The sequence below is a fragment of the Electrophorus electricus genome, chromosome 12 (genome assembly GCF_041902795.1).
Source record: "Electrophorus electricus isolate QZ-2024a chromosome 12, ASM4190279v1, whole genome shotgun sequence".
NCBI classification, from domain to species: domain Eukaryota; kingdom Metazoa; phylum Chordata; class Actinopteri; order Gymnotiformes; family Gymnotidae; genus Electrophorus; species Electrophorus electricus.
Genome location: NC_137508.1, coordinates 1,919,396 through 1,941,718, shown reverse-complemented (window position 1 = coordinate 1,941,718; position 22,323 = coordinate 1,919,396). Strand labels below are relative to the sequence as shown.

At 38.3% G+C, this 22,323-nt stretch overlaps 2 protein-coding genes across 3 annotated transcripts; both read right to left on the bottom strand.

The window, feature by feature from the left end:
- Positions 1 to 3,343: 3,343 nt before the first annotated feature.
- On the bottom strand, positions 3,344 to 8,220 carry dok1a (docking protein 1a). 2 transcript variants are annotated; one of them, XM_081725020.1, is made up of 6 exons: positions 7,687 to 8,220; positions 6,266 to 6,565; positions 6,019 to 6,091; positions 5,750 to 5,922; positions 4,372 to 4,615; positions 3,344 to 4,287 (listed from the first exon to the last, which is right to left on the bottom strand). In XM_081725020.1, the coding sequence occupies exons 1-6, from the start codon at positions 7,741 to 7,743 to the stop codon at positions 3,662 to 3,664; spliced, it is 1,473 nt and encodes a 490-aa protein (XP_081581146.1). In that variant the 5' UTR covers positions 7,744 to 8,220; the 3' UTR covers positions 3,344 to 3,661. The 2 variants fall into 2 exon arrangements, with proteins under 2 accessions (XP_081581146.1, XP_081581145.1); XM_081725019.1 differs by having other exon boundaries at positions 3,345 to 4,615; positions 7,687 to 8,210.
- A 2,159-nt stretch (positions 8,221 to 10,379) lies between these two features.
- On the bottom strand, positions 10,380 to 15,265 carry paip2b (poly(A) binding protein interacting protein 2B). The gene is made up of 4 exons (XM_027000416.3): positions 15,106 to 15,265; positions 13,033 to 13,190; positions 12,508 to 12,681; positions 10,380 to 11,089 (listed from the first exon to the last, which is right to left on the bottom strand). Exons 1-4 carry the CDS (start codon positions 15,251 to 15,253, stop codon positions 11,033 to 11,035), a joined length of 537 nt encoding a protein of 178 aa, XP_026856217.3. The 5' UTR covers positions 15,254 to 15,265; the 3' UTR covers positions 10,380 to 11,032.
- Positions 15,266 to 22,323: the final 7,058 nt, after the last annotated feature.

The following is a 22,323-nucleotide window of genomic DNA, read 5'->3' as shown; positions in this document are numbered from 1 at the left end:
TACTCACATAGAAACATTAAAATGCAGTGAATGCCAAGGATTATACACAAAGTCAGACATACACTTATGTCAAAACAGCACTGGCCAAATCCCTAGCACCAAAATCTTTTTACAGCCTCAACCTCATCAATCCATTTAAAAGTTTAAAATCCAGGAATTTAAAATGTGCTGCATCGCAAAGCAACCATAGAATATAAGCGGCTCTTATTGAAATGAGAACACACATGAGTTAAATATCTCTCCTGAGATTCCCAATCATGCAGAGGCAATGACCTTAAAGGGACACAGCATAGCAAAAGGGATTCAATGTATACGGGTCAAACCTGTCACATCCACCCCCCTTACATTAAATCACTATCCCAGTGATTTCCTCACACATCATTGCCAGGGCCTATACAATACTTGTCCAGGTCCCGGTGCCAAGTGAGCCCCCAACCCCTGTGATACTGCAATTCCAACTTCCTCATCCGGGGCTACTAATTGCCCATCCAAATCCTCCACAAGCAGGGGAAATTATTTACCTGGAGCCAGCCGCAATTCGGTCCGATGCAAATTCCTTTCAGGACCTTGCCCATCAGCAGGGTGAATAGTATAAACTCTTCCCCAGTCATCCATACATTGAATCACCCTGTACTTGGTATTATCCAGCAATCTTGAATTTTGCTCCAGCCCTGTACATGGTTATGCCGATACACAAGCATAACTTCTGGGAGAACCTTGATAATTTGAGGCTGGGAACATTGAACTCTCAGTCTGCTATAGCCCCTAAATGTTGTCTGACACTACTGAAGGCAGCTTCCAACACTTGAATTTTGCAGTTTTGAATTTAGCTCCAGCCCGGTTATTTGAGGCTGGGAACACTGAACTCTCAGTCTGCTGCAGCCTCTAAATGTTGTCTGACACTACTGAAGGCGGCTTCCAACACTTCCTGCTGTTCTCTAACCCAGTCACCAGCCGATCCTTCCACAATCTCATTCTCTAACTGCTCCAATAAAGAGACCACTGGCAGGTGTGGCTTTTGGCCAAGCAGTAACTCATACTTGTAGACTGATGAATAGTGGTTTTATAAGCAAACAGGAGGTGTGGAAAATATTGTGACCATCTGTTCTTTTACTGTGGAGGAAGGGAGCGCAACAAGTTGTGCGTAGCCTGACTGAACCTTTCACACTGACCATTCCCTTCCGGATGGTAAGTGGTCATCCAGCTCTTTTCCAACCTGTAAACTCTACACAGATTTTTCATCATCTCCCCTTCAAAGTTTTGGACCTGATGAGAATGGATCCGCTTAGGTACCCCATACACATAAAACCATTTCTGCTTCAAGATGTTAAAGGCTTTTGTTAAGATGTTAAAGCCTCACTCCTGTGCTCTCCGAACGCACATGCTCGGGCCTTCTTCTGGCCACCCTGCAAAACAGCGACCAATTTGTGCAAGGGAGCAGCATATTGTGCAAAACCGTTGACCAACCGCCGATAATATGAGGCAAAGCCTAGGAACATCCGCAGCTCCTTCACAGTCTGTGGACATCTCCAGTCCACAACCATCTTGGTTTGATGATCAGTTGGCACACCCTCTGTAGAAATCACATGTTCAAGATAGCAGACCTCAGTCTGAAAGAAACTTAGCAAACCTCAACTTCACTCGGTGTAGTTGCAGCCAAACACCAACTCCAGATGCCACATATGGTCTTCAAAAGATGATGAAAAAACAATTATGTCATCCAAGTACAACAGGAGAGATCAAACCATTCAGCCCAAAAATACAATCCATAAGGCATGGGAACGTATTTAGGGAATTACATAAACCAAAAGGGATTCAATTGAACTCAAATAGTACAAACAGAGTACAAAAAGTCTTCTGTTTATCACCCTCAGCCATTGGAATTTGATTGTTTCCACTTGACAAATCCAAAGTAGAAAACAATTTGGCTAAGCATCCTTTTGAGTCTTAGAGTTCAACTGCCTATAGTCCACAACTGAAAGGATCCAGCTTTTTTGAGCTGCCTGTTGCTGCTCTGGCATTAAAGAAGTCTAAGAACATTCCTAAAACTGCCCATCCATGCTCTGCTTGTACAGATCGAACCATTGCTACGCACTCTACCAGTGACACCCGCTCATCAAACAAAAACCTAGTGTTAGTAGACTGCAGCTCAACCAATAACAGCTCACCCAAAATAGTACAGCAAGGCAGCCAAACATCTTGGTCCTCTACATTAACCACTGGCACAGACGCTAGCCCTACCTGCATGGGGAGAAATGCACATCACACCAACAACCCTGCAGGTAAAATATCAGCGGTAGGATCAAACAACACAGGATTCACCTCTGGACAGGAACTAATCCTAGACATAATGACAACCATCTTAATGGAGCCGGGTAGAATCCATATAGCTACCCTACCCTTAACTCTAGCTGGCCCCGTCAACCTGAAGGGGGCACCTTGTTTCCAAGCGACATTCTTCAAAGCCAACTCAGGGGACTGAAACAACATCGAGCCCTGTTGCTGAAACAGCTCACTGTAACACTCACCGATCACTTTCATACCTAGTAATCCGGGTAACCCCACCCTTACATTACCAGGCTTCAGACAGGCTGGCTCTTTAATCATCAAAATCCCCATGCCAGACAAAGCTCTCCCCAAGACCTCTCCTCTCTGAGGAAAGAAATATCCTCACTAAACTAGTGACAAAACAGAATCTTGTTCCATATATGAAGGCTAACAGGAGTGTGTACATCAGGATGAGACTAATGCAATGGCATTATGGGATCTTCACTATCAATATTTGCTCCTTTTCTCACTCACCTCCAAATCACCTGGTCTCCCTCACCTGTCAGCATCCTCACACTCTTCCTCTCTCTACTTTAAACGAACCAGGGTGAACATGAAAATATTATCAGTAAAGAACTGGTACTTATTGCCATGATGCTCAAGAATGGATTATTGAATATCTCAATGGTAATTATTATGTTATACAACTCTGTTCTATACTTATATCATCTGACTAGTACTCATTTTTTCACAGTTTTCACATTTTTTCACACTTAGTTTTCTTTTTTCTGAGGTTGCACAAAAAACTGTGGAAATCTGATCAAATCTGACTAATAAAATCTGCTTTCACTTTTTCAAAATGACTCTAATAATTCCATTTATATTATAAAACATTAACGTTAGTTGCCCGTGACCATTGTTGGATGCTGCATGAATGTGTGGCTAATTAACTTTCCAGGTAACTTAGCTATGATAGCCAATGTCAGTAGAGATTGTTGATTGATTTAGCGTTCACAAACTGACCCATTTTCACCAAACAAGGTCATCTCCATTTCATACAATTACTGACACTTTTTTTAGTAAAATATTATTTATTTCTACAATTACAGTTTCATCGCAAAATGATATATTGACATTAACGTTACCTTTTCCTGCATGTGAGAGGCATTAGCTAGTCAGCGGCACTGATACCGCTGTACAATAATAAGTGCTGAGCATATCTCAATATTGGGGGGACGTGTCCGTCCAATATGTGTTGAGACTATGTGCTTGAAATGAGAACAAAAAAGAAAAACACCCTTTCCTGTACAAGGGTATTAATGCTGGTTTATGTAACTATAGACATTATCATTCCACAATATTTAAAAATATTTAGAAATAACATATTGCTGCTTTAAATCAGTCCAAGGTCTTCAGACATAACATTTTGTGGTCTGTTAGTTGTGCTTTTGTCTTGGGGCTTTGCGATTTTTCGTGGTTTGTTCACTTGACTGTAAATGACGCTGATTTCATCCACCTTCTTGTTTTGTGTGTCCTGCTTGGTTTCTTTCACAGCACCATATTTAAAATCTTCATGTCTTTGGGGAATAGTGCTTACATCCGGTAAACTGTAGATATGTTCTTCTTCATTCTGAACCTGGATTGACTTTGGTATGCTGTGACGCACCTCAGAGTACACTGGTTCTGGCTGACTGCCATGGTGATGTGTTTCTATGGTGATGGGAAGTTTGACTTTGTTTGTAGGATGAGCACAGACAGATGTTTGAGGAATAAGGCTGGGTTGCATGACATCATGAGGCTCGGAGTACACTGGCTCTTCATACTCTCTACGAAGGTGACTAAGCTCTTGTGATCTCATGATTGGCTGTGCATATAAACACTCACCTAAACAAAGGACATCAGCAGGAGTGGAATACACAGGTTCAGGCAAGCAAATGTAATCATTGGAATGTCTGTGTGTAGACTTGGATGAACCAATGGCAGGTTTGATACCTGATGCCTCAGCTGAGCCAATAGGAACTGCAGAATTAGAATACGTAGCATTTGAGAAACCAACTATGGTTGACCTGGGAGCACTAGTTGTGGTAGACTGCACACACTCACAATATGTGCTTGAGTCAGAACTGGTGTTCATCTGAGTGTCCAGCAGGGTGGCGCTATAGGGGCGCCTGGATAGAGGGGATCCAGGAGAGTGGGGAGAGCAGCTGCCTCCAAAGGTACTCCCGTTCTTCTGCTGCTGGATGGCCAGCTCCATGTGCCGGACGATCTCGTCCCCTTGCACTGTTTCAAAGTTAAAAGTGCCAGGACCAGAAGAACAGCGTCTGCCTGCCTCAATTGACAACATCACCTGAGAAGTGACATATTAAAAGAGAGAGAACCAAATCAACATTGAGAAAAATAACCGTATTGGGGTAGAACAAATGCTGTCATGAGGAATTATGAAAAAGGGTGTACTGTAGTGTAAGACAAGTCTCTCAATACTATGGCATGCACGGTTTGATACACAGAGTTCATACTACAGTGCACGTAACCAACATATCACGTAGTAGCTCTTGCATCATCAGTAAGGAACATATTAAGCCTTTAGTTCAGGATGATGAGTCATAGTCTGCCATTGATGGCTTTGTCTCTTTTATACAAGCACCTGCTTATTGCTTCTAAACTACTCTGACAACTCACAAAGTGACTATGTAGTGGTTTACACTGTTATAATCCCCAACCCATTAACTTAATCCAAACACTGAGTTATACCGTGTCTTGTACTCTGGGTATGCAAAGCTTTCACTTCACTGTATCTAAATAAAGGCCTTAATACTCCACAGTCCAGATTAAATTTGTGAGGTGAGGTTTAGGGTTAGACAGCTCACCAGCAGCTCAGGTGACGTTATTTTCTCTGCCATCTTATTGCCTGACCACCTAGCAGCCTAGAAGGCTGGCCTTGCATAAACCTTGAAATGGCCTTTATCGCTCAATGATTGATGTTAATTGTAATGGTGATTCTTCTTCTTATTATTATTCATGGAGATGACAATGTGTTTGTTTTGTATGAAAAATATAGCTTTGACTGCTCAGGATGCAGGACAGTTACCAAATACTTCCTTTAAAATTCTAGTGATGGGTTAAAAAAAGACCCCTGCCACCTGCCTGACTTGTCCTGAAAATATTTCTAAATTAAGCTTATGGTCTCTAAAAATTGAAACTTACTAGGACAGTAGCAACGCAAGTTGTTCCACATTATACAAATATATCTACTAATAGCAGATATAACAGTTTAACTATTTTTAATTCTGATATCCTGACACTTTTCAAGGAGCTCAATTGAAATCAATCTCATGCCACATACAAAAATAAATAATAAAATAAACAATCTAGATTTAACTAAATGATCAAATGTAGAATGTAATGAAAAAAATTAAGAACATATTTTATCACATGTAAAACATTGTCTTTGCTACTTGCATAGTGACAATATCTGACTGACCTTGTCCCGTCCATAGCGGCGGAGAAGCTTATATGGCCATCCCATTATGACCTGCCTGCTGTCGACGTCTTTGAGCACCAGTGAGTCTTCACTCGGTTGCAGCCAAAACTCTCCCCACAGGCCGCACCGCGCCGAGGCTTCTGACTGCTGCACTGTCACACGAAACTCAAACACTGATGGGAAAGAGATGCTGAGATTCAGCATGCTTCCAAAAAGCCAAGCTGATGAAGTAAGTAGGCGCAAGTTTACTGTACTCTAACCAGACCAACCTTCCTCTCTGGAAGCATAGATCTGATTCTCCTCCATGTGTGGGACCTGGCGAGGCGCATTACTAATGCCTTTCTGGTACACACAGAAAGAAGGAAGTGAATGTGAGGTGCAGTAGAAAATTCTGTTCATGTAGAAAATTAGTTGTTAATAAGACACAAATGAATAAAAAACAATTTACATTTATTTTCAGTTGAGGACTAACTCAACTGAAATGAACTGAAATGAACAGTTGAGGAAAATCATCACCTGAAAGGCATTCTCACAGATCTTGTTCACCCATTCTCCACAGCCTTCTTTTTCCACTGCAAACACCAGCTTCTTCTCATCTGTTAATACGCAGAAGGCAGCCATGTTGCCACCAGGGTGGGCTTCAGCATTGGGGGGGAGTTTCACCACACTGATGCAGTCAGCAAGCCGGACCACCTTGCGGTCAGGCTGCCTCCGAACCATCACTGGCGAACGTTCCGAAACTGCTTCCGTTAGCTCAATCCGGGCCACACCATTCCGGCTGCCTGGGTAAAGGTTCAGCCAGTACCGCTTCCACTTCTGCCAACAGTGCCACAGAGTGGGGAATACAGAGAGAAAAACGAGAAGGAACAGATTTGAATGGAAAAAGAAGCAGTGAATACTTCTAACCATGATGTGTCATATTCCTAATACTCTTACACCGCTCATTGTACTGAGTAATCAGATTCCTAGCATAAATATTAGGTCCTCTGTGACCACGCAACACCACACCTCACTCTGGCACGGCCTCTGGACTCCACTCAGAGAGTCCAGGGCATTGTGGGTGGTGGCAGCATTCCACGAGTTTCTCTGAGCGATGAGCAACATGGAACACAGGTGACCCCCAGGTAACCTGTCTCTCTTGGACATTACATGTGGTAAGCTACAAATCTTCATTCAGACCCTGCACTTTCTTTTCCTGTTACAGCACTTCAGTGGGAACACAATTGCTGATATCCTTGTTTAAAATACTTTTTTTTTTTTTTTTTTTTTCCCAAGCCTAGCAAGTGACAATGTTGAACTATTGTTATCCTTTTAGGCACATTTCGTATATGTATCGCACCAGGTTCCATTGATAAATTGTATAATATTTTATCTCAAAAGATGGCGCTGAAAAAAGTTCAGTTTTCTTTATAATACTCTATAAGAGAATATGAATTATAACAGTGGTATCTTTGTCAGTATTAAAATAATCACACTTTATCTTTTACCTCAGAGGTGAGCCACTGAATGCGTATGTGCGATTGCGAAACACAGAGACGTACGCTGTCCTAACATGTAGAGACAAAACCTGCTTCATCTCTATCATACCAGCACATAACTTTACACCGGGAGCTTAGAAGACTTGTCTAAACAAAACCGATACGAGAACATCAATGCCTATATACCTAATCATACTTAAGCTAATTTATAACGCAAACATATATTTATACTCTGCCCTTGTTTTGTTTTTTTTGGATGGAATATCTTTAATGTAAATATGGGAAGAAGCAGATATCCAAGTAGATTTTGTAATTGCAAAGTTTTTATCTTTTTATCCTATAAAAAGTTATACTATACATTTCTGATTCAAAACCTTGTCATTTATGTTTTGTGTTATTTTGGAAAATACTGCAGTAATCAGTTAAAAATGCATTGATAAAACGTATGTCAAGTCTTACCTCAGAATGTTTCTGGTGTTGTAAATAAACCTCTCCTCCTTTCACATGGGTATCCATTCCTGCTTGTGCCAAAACGTTCGGCTTTAGAATGTTCTGATCTGTCAAAAAGCTTTTATAATTTAGCTGCTGAGGAAATCCGTAAAGCCGAACTGCCTAACCTATGAATGTAAATATTGACTCCGCCCCAACACCTAAATTCTTGCCCGTAACTATGCCCAACCCAGGGAGTATCAACGGCTCATATTTGATTTTTCCACATATTACATTATATATAGCCTATATATGGAACCACTACTTGTCAGAATTACGTCAAACGGTATAGGCCAGTCACACTTGAACTATGTCATTAAAAAAACAAAAAAAACAAAACAAAACTTGTAGGCCTACATTAAGTCTATACAAGTCTATACATCTGTACTAAGTGTGCCCCAAATGCAATATTTTACAAATATGAGCGATGAAACCTCGTCGAACAGTTCAATATTTTTTAGAACGTCAAGATTATAATTATTACGCATGCTGTCTATTTCTAGCATTTAGAACCAGAATCAGAATGAGCCAACATAAGAAACCGAGTCGGAGGGAGACCACGTGGGTTGGATTTAGTCTACAGACCTGCTTATTCCACGTTTCGAGTCATTAATTGCTTGTCGGAATTAAAGAAATTTGAACGCCTGCACGTTTACATCGGGTTTTAGGATGCTTTATCAGCACCCACCATCGAGGACACATGCCGAACATGTAGAACCTTTTACATTTGTGTCAGTAGAGTAAACATATATTGGTATACACATAGCATAAGCTGGTAGTTTAAAAAGGCAAGTATTTGGGGAGCACCAAGAATACCATCCTTGGGTTTAGAACTACCATTTGATGGAAAGACTTACAGGGACAGCCCCACAGGAATGCACAGATCACACAGTGTACAGCATCAGCTTATCAACAACTGGTAACAATTGACAGTGCCATGCAACTTCCCAGACCCATCTTAAAATAACATTGGTGAACAAAGAATTTGTCCCAAAAATCATACACCTGTACATTTTAGTAGGATTGTAATAACAGCCTTATTTATTGAATAAGTGTGTATATATATATTTTTATTCAATGAACTTATTCACTGCTACGAACGTGGTGTGTGTTTTTAATTTATTTTTTTAAAATTTATTTGAGTACAGTTTTAGCTTTCTTTTAATAGGTGAATTCCTGTCACAACTAGGCAGCCTCTTGTATGTTTTCCTCATGTATTCTACTAAATAAATGGAATGCATCACTATCAGGAAAATGTTGTGTACATGTGTCTTAAGAAATTCTCTCTTATTCCACAGAGCAACGAATCCACACATTGCTACAGGCAATGTTCAAGGGTTCAATGTACTGGGTTCAAGACTGTCGCATGGTTAACACAGACACAACACATTTAAATATCATTAAAAAACAACAAATAAAAACCCAAACATGAGCTGCAAGCTGTTTTGTACTGGTTTGAGAACGCCCAAAGTCATGACATCATTTTAGATAATATCTAACAAAAGCTTTAGAACAAATTTCTCTTTCACTAGAGAACTTGGGTATTAAGAGTACTCGGTCCAATACATGGACCCAGAGACCCAAATTCATAGGAAGTGGAGACCCCCTAGTGGTCTCAGAGCAGAGCTGCTGTCAGTATCACCTTCCCAGACCACCCCCCCCCATCCACCCATTTATTCAAACTAATCAGAAACATTTCTCTGAATACTAGAGGAATTACAAGTCAGAGGTAAGCAGTCAATCATCCGGATGACCTGCTATCACACTATTGTGCATAAACCTGAAATAAGAGTTGTCAACAGGTTTGAAGAAATACACCTGTTTGATTGTGTACGTGACCGCTTATGCATGATGCGGGAATGTATACCATTTGAAATTAACTGGCCATTGGAGGATTTAAAAATTCACATTCAAACTTCCAACAAATACTCAGTTTTACAAAGTGATATGCACTAGCCACCTGAATTGAACTGTTTTGTTTTTTTTTAAACAAAATTTTGAAAAAACAAAATGTATGTAAAACAGTGGAGAACAGTGGATTTCTCCCCCCCCCCACCCCCAAGTCTACTCAGAGCTTTCTAGACCATGCTCCAGCCCTTCGTCCACCAGCACAGAAAATGACCACCAGCTAATCAGGATGTCTTGGAACCCCATCATAAAGTGTTATCTTCTATTGTGAAAAAAATAGCAATTAAAGATCTGAAACTAGTATATTTAAAACGTCAGTTCAAAAGTTTATATCTGTTATATTTTGCATATAAATCACATTTTTTTCCAGAACTGGAAGCAACCTGCACGTTTCATCTGACCAAATGAGAAATTTCATGAATGACAAACATTTCACATCTCATTGCACTCACTACAGTAATAGTTTTTGGACCAAACAGTGCTACTCACTGTACTTTTGAAACAGCATAAGAATCATTTAATCTTACGAAACCATAAGACAAAAGCAAAAACATACAGCTGGTAGTCCTGAATTCATAATATACTAATATCACCCTGACTAAACACAACAGTTTCCTTGGTACTTGTTCCGGTCTGATAATTCAGGCCATAAACAATTCGTTAGAATAATACTCAGGGATATTATGAGGAAAAGCAATGTAAAGACAGCACAGAGTACTTGCAGGGCTGTGTGACTCAAACATTAAGACAAAACATCCAAGAGGGAACCTGCTCTTTTTATTCAATTATACTTTTTTCTTCATTTTGATAATGCAAGTCGCACAGTGACAGGACGTCAACTGAAGGGGGAAAGAAAACTGTGGAAATCTATCAAAGGTAGTCAGCTGCCACCAGCTTAAAACATTTTTGAACTGGTCCACCTGCCAATGCTCCATTTTGGTACGTCAGTCGTTCCTCACCCCCCCCCCCCCCACTTATGACACTCTCCTCCCCATTAAACTCGAATCAAATAGAGAAAAACAAACGGACAACAAGAAAAAAAAAACAAGAAAACAATTGTCACAGTCCAGGGAGACACTGAGACTCTTCACTATCACAATAGTGGAAATCACACAATTGTCTCTCTCAGATAACAGAAGTTCCTGGATAGCTAGTCACAATCCGAAGCGGTCCGCGTGTAGCATAGACTGATTACCCTGCCCACCCAACACTCTTCCCAGGTTACACATGAAGACAGACGAAAATAAAAAGCTTATAGAAGAGCATCAAAACACCCCCCACCCATGAGTCACACCCCCTCAACCCTACACTCATGCACCACTTTTAATGGTGGCATGGGTGGGGGATGACCTCTGACCATCAGTGGTCGCATAGAGTCTCTCTGAAGTAGCCTGTATTTGGTAGGTCCCTAGTATTTCACTCCTGGCACAAACTCCTTCGCCTCTGGGTTCAAACTGCTCTTGCGCTGAGGGACGAAACAGAAGACAACAATTACTGGCGAGTTCCTTAAACATGCTTTTAAACAAAGCCAATAGTTTTAATGTTAACACAAGTTACACTTGATACAGGAAATTTGGCCTCCTCTTCAATTTAACAGGCAGCCTAGACAGTAAGAAAATCACAAAAGGCACAGTAGAACTGTACTGACATTGCCAACCATTGGTTCAAAGAGAACATTGTCTAGCTGTACTGTTATACTTATAGAAATGTAATCGGATTAGAGCTAAATTTTTAAAATATAGTGATTACTTGTAAAATAACATTAAATGACTGCTTCACACGCGCACACACACGCATGCACACTTCCCTGTCATTAAAATACTACCTGTAAATCTGCCACAATACTACTTAAATCATGTTAGCTAGTTATATAACAAACTAGATGGGCAGCTAACCTAAAAGGAGTATAAATGAACTGCACCTAGATAAGGCTAACTCATTTGTTTAATGCCAACATTTATACTTAAGATGCAGTAAGCATGCTTTTAAAGAACACCGGCTAAGATTGACATTTACGGCATTTAGCTGACGCTTTTTATCCAAAAAAAACCCTACAATTATGACTGAGTACAACTTGAGCAATTGAGGCTTTACTCAGGGGCCCAACAGTGGCAACTTGGCAGTGGTGGGGCTTGAACCCACAATCTTCCAAATCCAAGTAAAGTACCTTAACCACTGAGCTAGCACTGCCCTAAAGCTGAAACTGTTGCTCTTAAAAGATAAAAGGAAAAAAAGTCTCCGTCTGTCCCGGGGGTCAGTAATCAGTAACTAAACGTTGACAATCTAGCTATACTCCTGAAACTCTATAAAGAGGTGTTCTGTGTAGGTGCACACAGATGGGCAAGATGAGCGCTATGCAAGCACGTCTTTGGATGGTAGGTGTCGGAATGAAGGGAGAGTCTGGACTTTTCTCTGGACTATTAAAAGAAGATTTAGGTGATCTTTTGCCATCTGAGATGTCCTCAGATTTGAGTGCCGTCAATTTTATTAATTTTGTTCAGATGACTTGTTTTCCCCTATAGACAGTTATTTATCGTCATTCCACATACTTTGTTAGGCAAATCTTAATTGAAGTTGTGTATCAACAGTTTGTGTTTTTTTTTTAATTATATTATAATGCAAATGTTAAGATGTCATAAATCCAAGACCTTTAAATGTTAGGTAATCCAAAGGTAATATTATTCAGTTTACATTACAATAATAAAGTAATCCTTTGGATGAGCTTACTAACAATTTAAGAGGTATCCAATTACACATTTTGGTTATTCTCCATCACCATCAACAGGAACTAAAACTATGACCAACATCAACTGGATTAGAGTGGAAATGTCATTCTAGTTATTCTATATTGCAATTATCAGAGTTTCAGATCAAAGAACTTACTACAATGTCTTCAGTGCTTCCATCGCTGACTGACAGCCCACTGAACTGCTGCTGAATCTGCCCTACCCCGAGGGGAAGGTCCCTTGCAGGAATAAACCAATCCTGATCCTCCTCCTCCAACATTTCCTGAAAGCAGCGTTCCAGGAACTCCTGCTCCAAAAGCTCCTCCTCCACCTGGATGTAGATTCAAGACAAACCAGAAATGTCATTTCAAAGCAATACGGCATTCATATTGCCATTACATTTTTAGATACAGTCTGCCCTTTTATTCTACCGTTAACCTAAACCAGGTACTAAAGGGTTACAGAGCACCAATAACTTTGCATTGGTGAGCTCCAAGCTGGAACATAAAACTCATGGAGCAGCAGGAGACATTCAGGGTTTGGATTGGGAAGCTCTGTTAGTTAACAAGCCCTTTGCAAGATCAGTTAAATACATCACTAAAGAAAAACACTCAATTGCTGTGCAATTCCAGTACTGGCGTAAAAAAAAAAAAAAGCAAAAAAAAAAGCAGCGCACTCCAACCTGTCTGTTGTACTCCTCCTCGTTCTCCATCCACATGTACTCCGCAAAGGGGTTCGGCTCGCCTTCCTTGTGCCCATTCACCACACTGTCTTCTTTCCCATGACCACTGCTGCCTCCAGGTGTCTGTGCTGCCTCAGGACTGTTGATATCTGTAGGCTCTGAGGGTGATGAAAGAAAAGAAATGTTTTAATATTTTGAATATAGAAAGGACAGTACATATTTAGTTAGTAAATAGCCAAAACCAGCTTTAGCCCCCTGAATGCAGCATGAAGGGTCAAAAGTAACTTGCCTAGATTGCACAAGTCTAACCTATTGTCCATCATGTAAATTTAGAAATTTACTGTCTCCAGCATTATAGCAATAAACAATATTATCATTATGCAAAGTCAGTCAAGTAGTACATCAATTGAATGTTAAACAGCCTTATATAATTTCGATCATGTGGCACTTTTCTTGTAGTAGCTACGTAGATGAACTGCTACATCTCAGTGGAGGAGTGCTGGAGAATTAAAAGATCTTAATTATGGAAAAAAAAAGGTTTAAAAATGGTGTGTAAAGTTCCCCAGTAGTTACTGATTATAAGTCATGATCAGCACAAAGGGTCAGACACGAACATAACATTATAATTATCATAGGTTTAACTTTTGAGCTGTTCTTGCCATTGAGCATTATTTGTAATTGCGACAGTCATTTAAATCCATTGGGCCTCAGGTACAGCACTTGTGTTGATATTTTATGTAGCTAACAAGTTCTCTGTATTTGAAATCCAGACGAGCATTTTTTTCAATCTCCAAGTAGGTCACATGTACCAGAGTGCCTTTGCATGCATCAGTTATTTTTTTCAACTGGCATTTTGAAAAATGCATATTATATATATGTAGTTATTAGATGGTTAAGTTGTGTGGACAAGAATTAAAAAGTCTTTTGTACTGTATTACTTTTTTAAACTAGAGATTAGACAGTACAAAGGTAATGGTTAAACGGAGAAGAGCCATAAAAAGCATCACCTGGTAATAGGGTACAAAGCAACAACAACGTCCTTAACACGGTCACATATTGCAATATTTAATCATATATTTTATTGGCCAAAGTACAGGCGTATTCAATTCATAACTGCTAAACAACTATATAACAAAGGAAAACAATTCTTGACAAACTTCCTGCAGAATAAACAACACTATTCAGTCTACATAATAGGAGAGATGAAAACAACAAAGGAAATGCTCAGAAAGAGAATGACTGAAACCTGAAGTTTAATGGCAGGGAGAGGTGGATGACGAAAAAGAAAAGAAAAGAAGACTGAACAACGGTCTAAAGACATGGCAGATGTCTGGAAACTGGAGTGCTGTAAAGAGAAATGCATTCACTCCAGTGGGACTACAGCCTGCGTCTGTGCTCGACAGTTTGTGGTTTATTCACGTTATTAGCGAGACGTTTCCGCTCGCCAACATCACAGGTTACACACACACACACACACACACACACACGTTTCTCCAACACGTGGTCGCCGGACGTTTAGCGAAAGGTTTACTCACTAATCGGGTGCATACAGAAGCGGTATTGTTTTTCAAACGCGAACGCACATTTGCATTAAGTTCGAGTAACCTACACCTCGCGAAAGCCAATTAGATGATGTACACGTCACCGGCGACACGCAAGTCCAACGGTTTATGGCTTGAAGATCTGCGAAAGCGCTCTCTGGTACGAAGGCGTGAAGGCCGAGGTTAGCGGGCTGGCTGGCTGGCGTGTAAGGAGACAAGGCCTCGGCTAACGGCTAACATGTTGGCTAACTCTCAGCTAGCGACACCTGTTTATTCAGTACATTCGGTGCTGTTCGTGTACGACTTTAAAGTAGTATCAGCTGAGCAGCTATAATGCAGAATAACTAAGAAGGGAGGGGGGGGGGAATAAGCACACTCCCATATGATAGTTACCACTCGCCACTGGGATAACATTAGCTAGCTAAGCTAGCTAGCTTGCTAAACACATCGCGGGTTATTTTGCTTGCTATAAAGCAAAGATATAATACCATGAGAGGGCAAAAAGTGAGAGGCATGATATCAGCAAACTTACCAGGCATTTTAATGACACCGTATTTCTTAATAATTCCAAAATAACTCCCGTGAGAGAGACTTTTACCTATTTGCAGCAACACTGTTACCTGGCTAGCTTTCAATAGTACGCCAAACCATTCATGCAGAGCGCCCTCTCCTGGTCGCATTTAAAGTGGCATTTAACGGCAGGATTAGCTACTGCGTTTCCGGCGATGACCTACGGACGCACGAAAGTGACAAACCCATTTATACCAGCCTTAATAAAAATGGAAACGCATGTATAAGATATACTAATTATATTTATTAATGTATAAGTATAAAAACAACTATATAAATATAAAATTAGGTGAAAATTTGGAAAACAAATAAATAAAATGGGATAACGGGATAAAAAGGAAAAAGACAGATAAGGGAAAACGATCTCAGAACTTTGCCTGGGTGACAGATAAGACTTAAACAAGTCTAACAAAATAGCTTTAGAAGTAAGCAGCTTATCTAAAAAAAAATTACATTTTATTCATTATGTCAATAACCTTCCAGATCTGTGTCTTATGCTCATCACTATTCCAGGAAATAAAAACAAATCAAGCAAATTTTCTGAGAATGCTCCTTTCTGTAATAAATTGAATAAATTAGTTCTTAGCATGATAAAAACTGAAAAGCACCAATATGTGGTACAACAGTGTCAGCTAAGGGAATATTGAGCCAAGAGGCTACAGATCCATGGCAGAATTATCAATATAGGTTTAATTTATGAGGTGCATGATTCTAAACCGGAAAATATCAAAACATGAAAATAAATTACAAGCCAAAAGAAAACCGGGAGGATTGTAAGAGTGCACAGTGAACATAGAGAGATTTTGGGTGACAAAGATGTGTATACATCACACACAATAGACTCTACTCTGTGTTGCCAAATAATGAGAAAAGACACAAGAGATAAATCATTATTTAGAGATTACTTTTCAGTAGGCTTAAGCAATCAGCCAGAAATTAAACTAGATGTTGTGATAGTGCTGAACTGTTACTTCAGTCTTTGCAAGTTTCACTTGAATCTTCAAAGAACTTTACTACAGTGATAAACATCAAAAACTAATTTTATTTAACATTCAGAGTAAGTTACAATGGTTTTAAATAAGGCAGTTAAGCATTTATATAACTTTTTTGTTAGAAATACAAATATACTTAATACACAAAACAATTAAATATAGAGAATGTATTCATTCACATTAACTACTTATCATTTATTAATACATTTGGTTATAAGTGTCTCCACAAGAGAGTTAAAAGTCAACACAATTAACCCACAAACAAAATATTTCAGACTTACAGTGATTATAATTTACAACAATTAGTGAAATAAGGTGCAAAAAGAGAATTTTATATCGCATGACACCTTATCAAACTTGATTTTACCAGGGAGGCGTGTAGAACAGGGACGATTAGCCAGTATAAGAGCCAGGGCTTGTAATCATAGCATGCATTCACCGCTAATGCAAAAAAGAAAGCATGCAAATCAGATGCAAACCAAATGCAAATATGAAAGGTCCTGAAGTGTCAAAGATGATGCATGACTTCATTACTCATTACGTGCAGCAAATGTTCTCAGTCCAGTTTGGAGACCCCCAGATTTTCCATCTTTATTCTGTTTGAGCTCCTAACATACAGTATCCAGCCAATCAAGAGTTCTGTAGTGCAGTCCCATAGTTGCTTCTGGTGAAGAGTTGAGCAGAGCAAGCATGTTGTGATAGTACAAAATTCTATATTTTTTACTGAAAGTGTAATAATCCAAGTTTAATGTTTGAGAATTACAGCATGCCTGGATTGAATTAAATTACATTTTATGTGTCTTCTAAATATTCAGAACACAATTGCTAAAAATAGGTTTGCTTATTGAAACGAAAGGTTATCTCCCTACTCAGAATTTCATATAACACAACCCACAGGTGCCGCTTGCCACCAGGCAAGGCAGGTAACTGCTTGGGCCCCCTGGCCAGTGGGGTGGGAGTGGATATGTGGTATTAGGGGCTACAGCGGTGGCACTGTGCATGGGGAGCACTGCCACTGGCAACCTGACTGAAAGATTTATCATTGAGAAACGTAACTTTTTCTGCAGCTTCTTACTGTATGATAGATGGCATGTTCAAAAACCCCAATAAATATCCTTTTTGAAAATGAAAAACTCACAGTATGTCTATATGCATTTTATGTTTATTCAGAAAACATTTTTTAAACAGAGTTCCTTAATATCACATTCTCTTTTTGGAGTGACTTGTAGTGGATAGAGTACATTCTAAACATCTGTAAATGTCAGATTTCATTTGTCCATCAGAGTGCAATTATGTCAAAATACAAATTTACTGATTATTTTAGTTGTTTGTGTTTATATGCATTTTTGTAGAAATATTAAATAAGACATTCAAATAAAATGTTATTTTACATATTTAACATATACATATTAAATAAGACATTAAAATAACTTTAAAAAGTTGCACTATATGGATTACAAGTATCCATATGTTTTCCTTAATTATAAAAAAGTAACATTTAAAAAACTTATCATGCTTTATTTGAAGTTGTAGAATGCTAATATCATAGAACCCTGCACCTGTACTAGCTTTTATTTTTCATATAAATGCAAGAACTACAAGATGTATCTCTGTAACTATCTACAATTGTGTGATACAATTTTATGTATGTAGCATGATCTATCTATCTATCTATCTATCTATCTATCTATCTATCTATCTATCTATCTATCTATCTATCTATCTATCTATCTATATCTATCTATCTATCTATCTGTCTGTCTGTCTATCTATCTATCTATCTATCTATGAATGAAAGAGAGTGGGAAACCCCCATCAATCAGGTAGATTTGTTTGTCATGACTTTATTTTGAAGGGACTGAACACATAAACCTAATGCTTTCTAACTCTGTGGATGTAGAGCAAAGGGTGAACATATCCAGCCACCAAGGAGATAGCAAAAGCAACAAACCAGGTTATGTAAAACTGTGGTAATGATAAAACAGCATGAAGAAATCCTGCTAGAAATAAAGGGCTGTATTGAATAACCACGCTCACTATGGTTATGTAAATGACATTAATTGCTTTTCTCTTCACATGATTAGCCTTCTCTCGATCCTTCCCTTTCTGACCTGGTCCTGGATGCTTGAGGGCCCTAAATATAGCTAAGCAGAAGAAGAATTTAATGGAGAGGAGGAGTGAGTATAGTGGTAGAACAACACAAAGGAACAAATCCATATTCCCTGTGGATGTGACATACACATAGAACACACCAGACACGAGAGTCATCACCCACACAGCAGCAGAACACATTAGTTTATATCTCAGTGGTTTGTACTTCAGGAAGGTGATGGGATGTACAACTGCCAAATAACGCTCCATGCAGATTAAGCAGAGAAAGAGAGGGCGGCCAGTATAGGGTAGTGCTCCTATATAAGCTCCGATTAATGTTGAAACTCGTGGATATTTTGTACTAATAGTGAACGTCAAACCAACCAGGTTAAACAGGAGATCAGCAACAATGAGATTTAGAGTGAAAAACTCTAACAATACTCCATTACCTTTGCCCCTGAAAATGAGCCATATGACATAGCATTTGGTTGGTATACTCAAAATTGCATTGATGGCACAAAACACACTATAGCTAATTTGTAAATGTTCAGTCCAAATGATGTTGCTTGTAACATTGCTGAATGGGAATAGGTTAGGAGTGGTGGACAGCTCATCAGAGATGTTCATCTTCAGACTTATGACATCCAGATTAAAATTTGAAGTAGGATTGTGATCTATGGAAGAACATGGCATATGACAAAATAAGAACCAGCCATTCACAACCCTGCAGAGATCACCACTGCACCATCCATATTATTACTCCTTGATGACTTGAACTTCAGCCAGCTATTGGGTGATATTATGATCACCCTGATGCCATTGTCATAGTCAGTTATGGTTTATAGTGAAAATACATGTAGTTTCTCAGCATAATTTTCTTAAAGCAGATTTGTATGTTCTAAAACATTTTAATATATATATATATATATATACATTTTATAAACAAGAAATGCATTTTTAATGAGTTAGTAAATAGAGTTTAGCTATAATTCACATTTAGCAATTAAACAAATACATCAAACTTACCAATATAATATAGTAAATAAATCTGCTATTGTCATTCACAAAACATGAAGGAACACAAATAGTTTTTGCAAGTTCATTTATAAAAGAAGATCAAATATAATTTTGATAAGATATAAATGCTATTCTAGAACATTTTCTTAAGATCTTTTTTTGATTGATTAAACAACCCCAAAAAGTACATTGGATTATTGAACATGAATATATCAAATGTTGACATAACTATATACATAAATACATCACAAAGTAATCTAAGTAGACTAGTATAAAGGAATACTTAAAATGATTAAAATTAAAGGTAATTTACATGTTGCTGTAAAATGACTTAATGCATACATACGGTTTGTATGTAGATGACGTTTTTACTCCCAGGATTAGACAAGTGGACGTATTCTGTTTAACATCAGAGACATCGATTTATATTTTATTATACTTACATACATTAAAACTTATGAATCTTAGTAGTGTCAGAGAATCTTCCTTGGGGAGAACCCAGATGGGCTCTGTCAGCTTATGAACTGATGGCTCTCCACCCAAGCTCCGCCCCTCTGAGGCAGCACCAGGAGCTGCTTGTGATTCTTTGGTTTTCAGACTAGTTGTAGTTTCTGTCTTTAGGTGAAGTATTACTCTAGTGGTTTTCTCTATTTTAGTTTGATTTGCTTCACTCAGTTTTGCTGGTGCTCTCTGTTTTGGTTTTACATTTTGTTCTTGTCAGTTCTTTTGGTGTTTTAATTTAATAAACTCTACTCTTTGTGCCTCACAGTTCTTATCATTTCAATTCTTGCTGTAGCAGCTACTAGCAACAGTTTACTATACCCAGTACACTTTCATTTAAACATGTCATTATTTGTATATTTACTATACCCAGTGCACTTTAGTTTAAACATCATGGAATCATTTACTAGGCCCAGTACACTTTAGTTTAAATGTGTAATTATCTATACATTCAATATACTCAGTGCACTTCAGTTTATATGTGTCATTATGTATACATTTAATATACTCAGTGCACTTTAGTTTAAATGTGTTATTATGATACATTTTGTCACGGTTGGTCCCTTCGCTTCCATGTTTTCCCTGTCTTGTGTATTTTAGTTCCATTCCATAGTTCCGTTTTCTCCGCCCCTCGTTTGGTTTCCCACACCTGTACCTTGTTTCTAGGCTTGATTAGTTCACATATTTACACCCTGTCTTGTGGCCTTGGTGTTTGCTGTTCATTGGCTGTTTAAAAGTCTGAACTGATGCGTTTGAAAGCCAGTGTGCGTAAGTTTGTACTCCATGCCTCCTAGTTTGTATGGTTATCCTAGCCTGTTTGTCATGTATTCTTGGCATCTCTATGCTGGCTCTATACCTTGGACTACTCCAACGACTACGATTTTGGATTTGCCCCAAATAAATCTTGCTCTTCTCCGCACATGCATCCGCCTCCTTACCGCTCAATGTTACACATTTACTATACCTAGTACACTTTAATTTAAATGTGCCATTGTGTATACATTTACTATACCCAGTACACTGTAGTTTAAACATCATGTATACATTTACTATGCCCAGTACACTGTAGTTTAAACATCATGCATAGATTTACTATACCCAGTACACTGTAGTTTAAACATCATGCATACATTTACTATACCCAGTACACTGTAGTTTAAACATCATGAATACATTTACTATACCCAGTACACTGTAGTTTAAACATCATGAATATATTTACTATACCCAGTACACTGTAGTTTAAACATCATGTATACATTTACTATACCCAGTTCACTGTAGTTTAAACATCATGCATACATTTACTATACCCAGTACACTTTCATTTAAACGTGTCATTACGAATACATTTACTATACCCAGTACACTGTAGTTTAAACATCATGAATACATTTACTATACCCAGTACACTGTAGTTTAAACATCATGCATACATTTACTATACCCAGTACACTTTCATTTAAACGTGTCATTACGAATACATTTACTATACCCAGTACACTGTAGTTTAAACATCATGAATACATTTACTATACCCAGTACACTGTAGTTTAAACATCATGAATACATTTACTATACCCAGTACACTGTAGTTTAAACATCATGCATACATTTACTATACCCAGTACACTTTCATTTAAACGTGTCATTACGAATACATTTACTATACCCAGTACACTGTAGTTTAAACATCATGTATACATTTACTATACCCAGTACACTGTAGTTTAAACATCATGCATAGATTTACTATACCCAGTACACTGTAGTTTAAACATCATGCATACATTTACTATACCCAGTACACTGTAGTTTAAACATCATGAATACATTTACTATACCCAGTACACTGTAGTTTAAACATCATGAATATATTTACTATACCCAGTACACTGTAGTTTAAACATCATGTATACATTTACTATACCCAGTTCACTGTAGTTTAAACATCATGCATACATTTACTATACCCAGTACACTTTCATTTAAACGTGTCATTACGAATACATTTACTATACCGAGTACACTGTAGTTTAAACATCATGAATACATTTACTATACCTAGTACACTGTAGTTTAAACATCATGCATACATTTACTATACCCAGTACACTTTCATTTAAACGTGTCATTACGAATACATTTACTATACCCAGTACACTGTAGTTTAAACATCATGAATACATTTACTATACCCAGTACACTGTAGTTTAAACATCATGAATACATTTACTATACCCAGTACACTGTAGTTTAAACATCATGCATACATTTACTATACCCAGTACACTTTCATTTAAACGTGTCATTACGAATACATTTACTATACCCAGTACACTGTAGTTTAAACATCATGTATACATTTACTATACCCAGTACACTGTAGTTTAAACATCATGCATAGATTTACTATACCCAGTACACTGTAGTTTAAACATCATGCATACATTTACTATACCCAGTACACTGTAGTTTAAACATCATGAATACATTTACTATACCCAGTACACTGTAGTTTAAACATCATGAATATATTTACTATACCCAGTACACTGTAGTTTAAACATCATGTATAC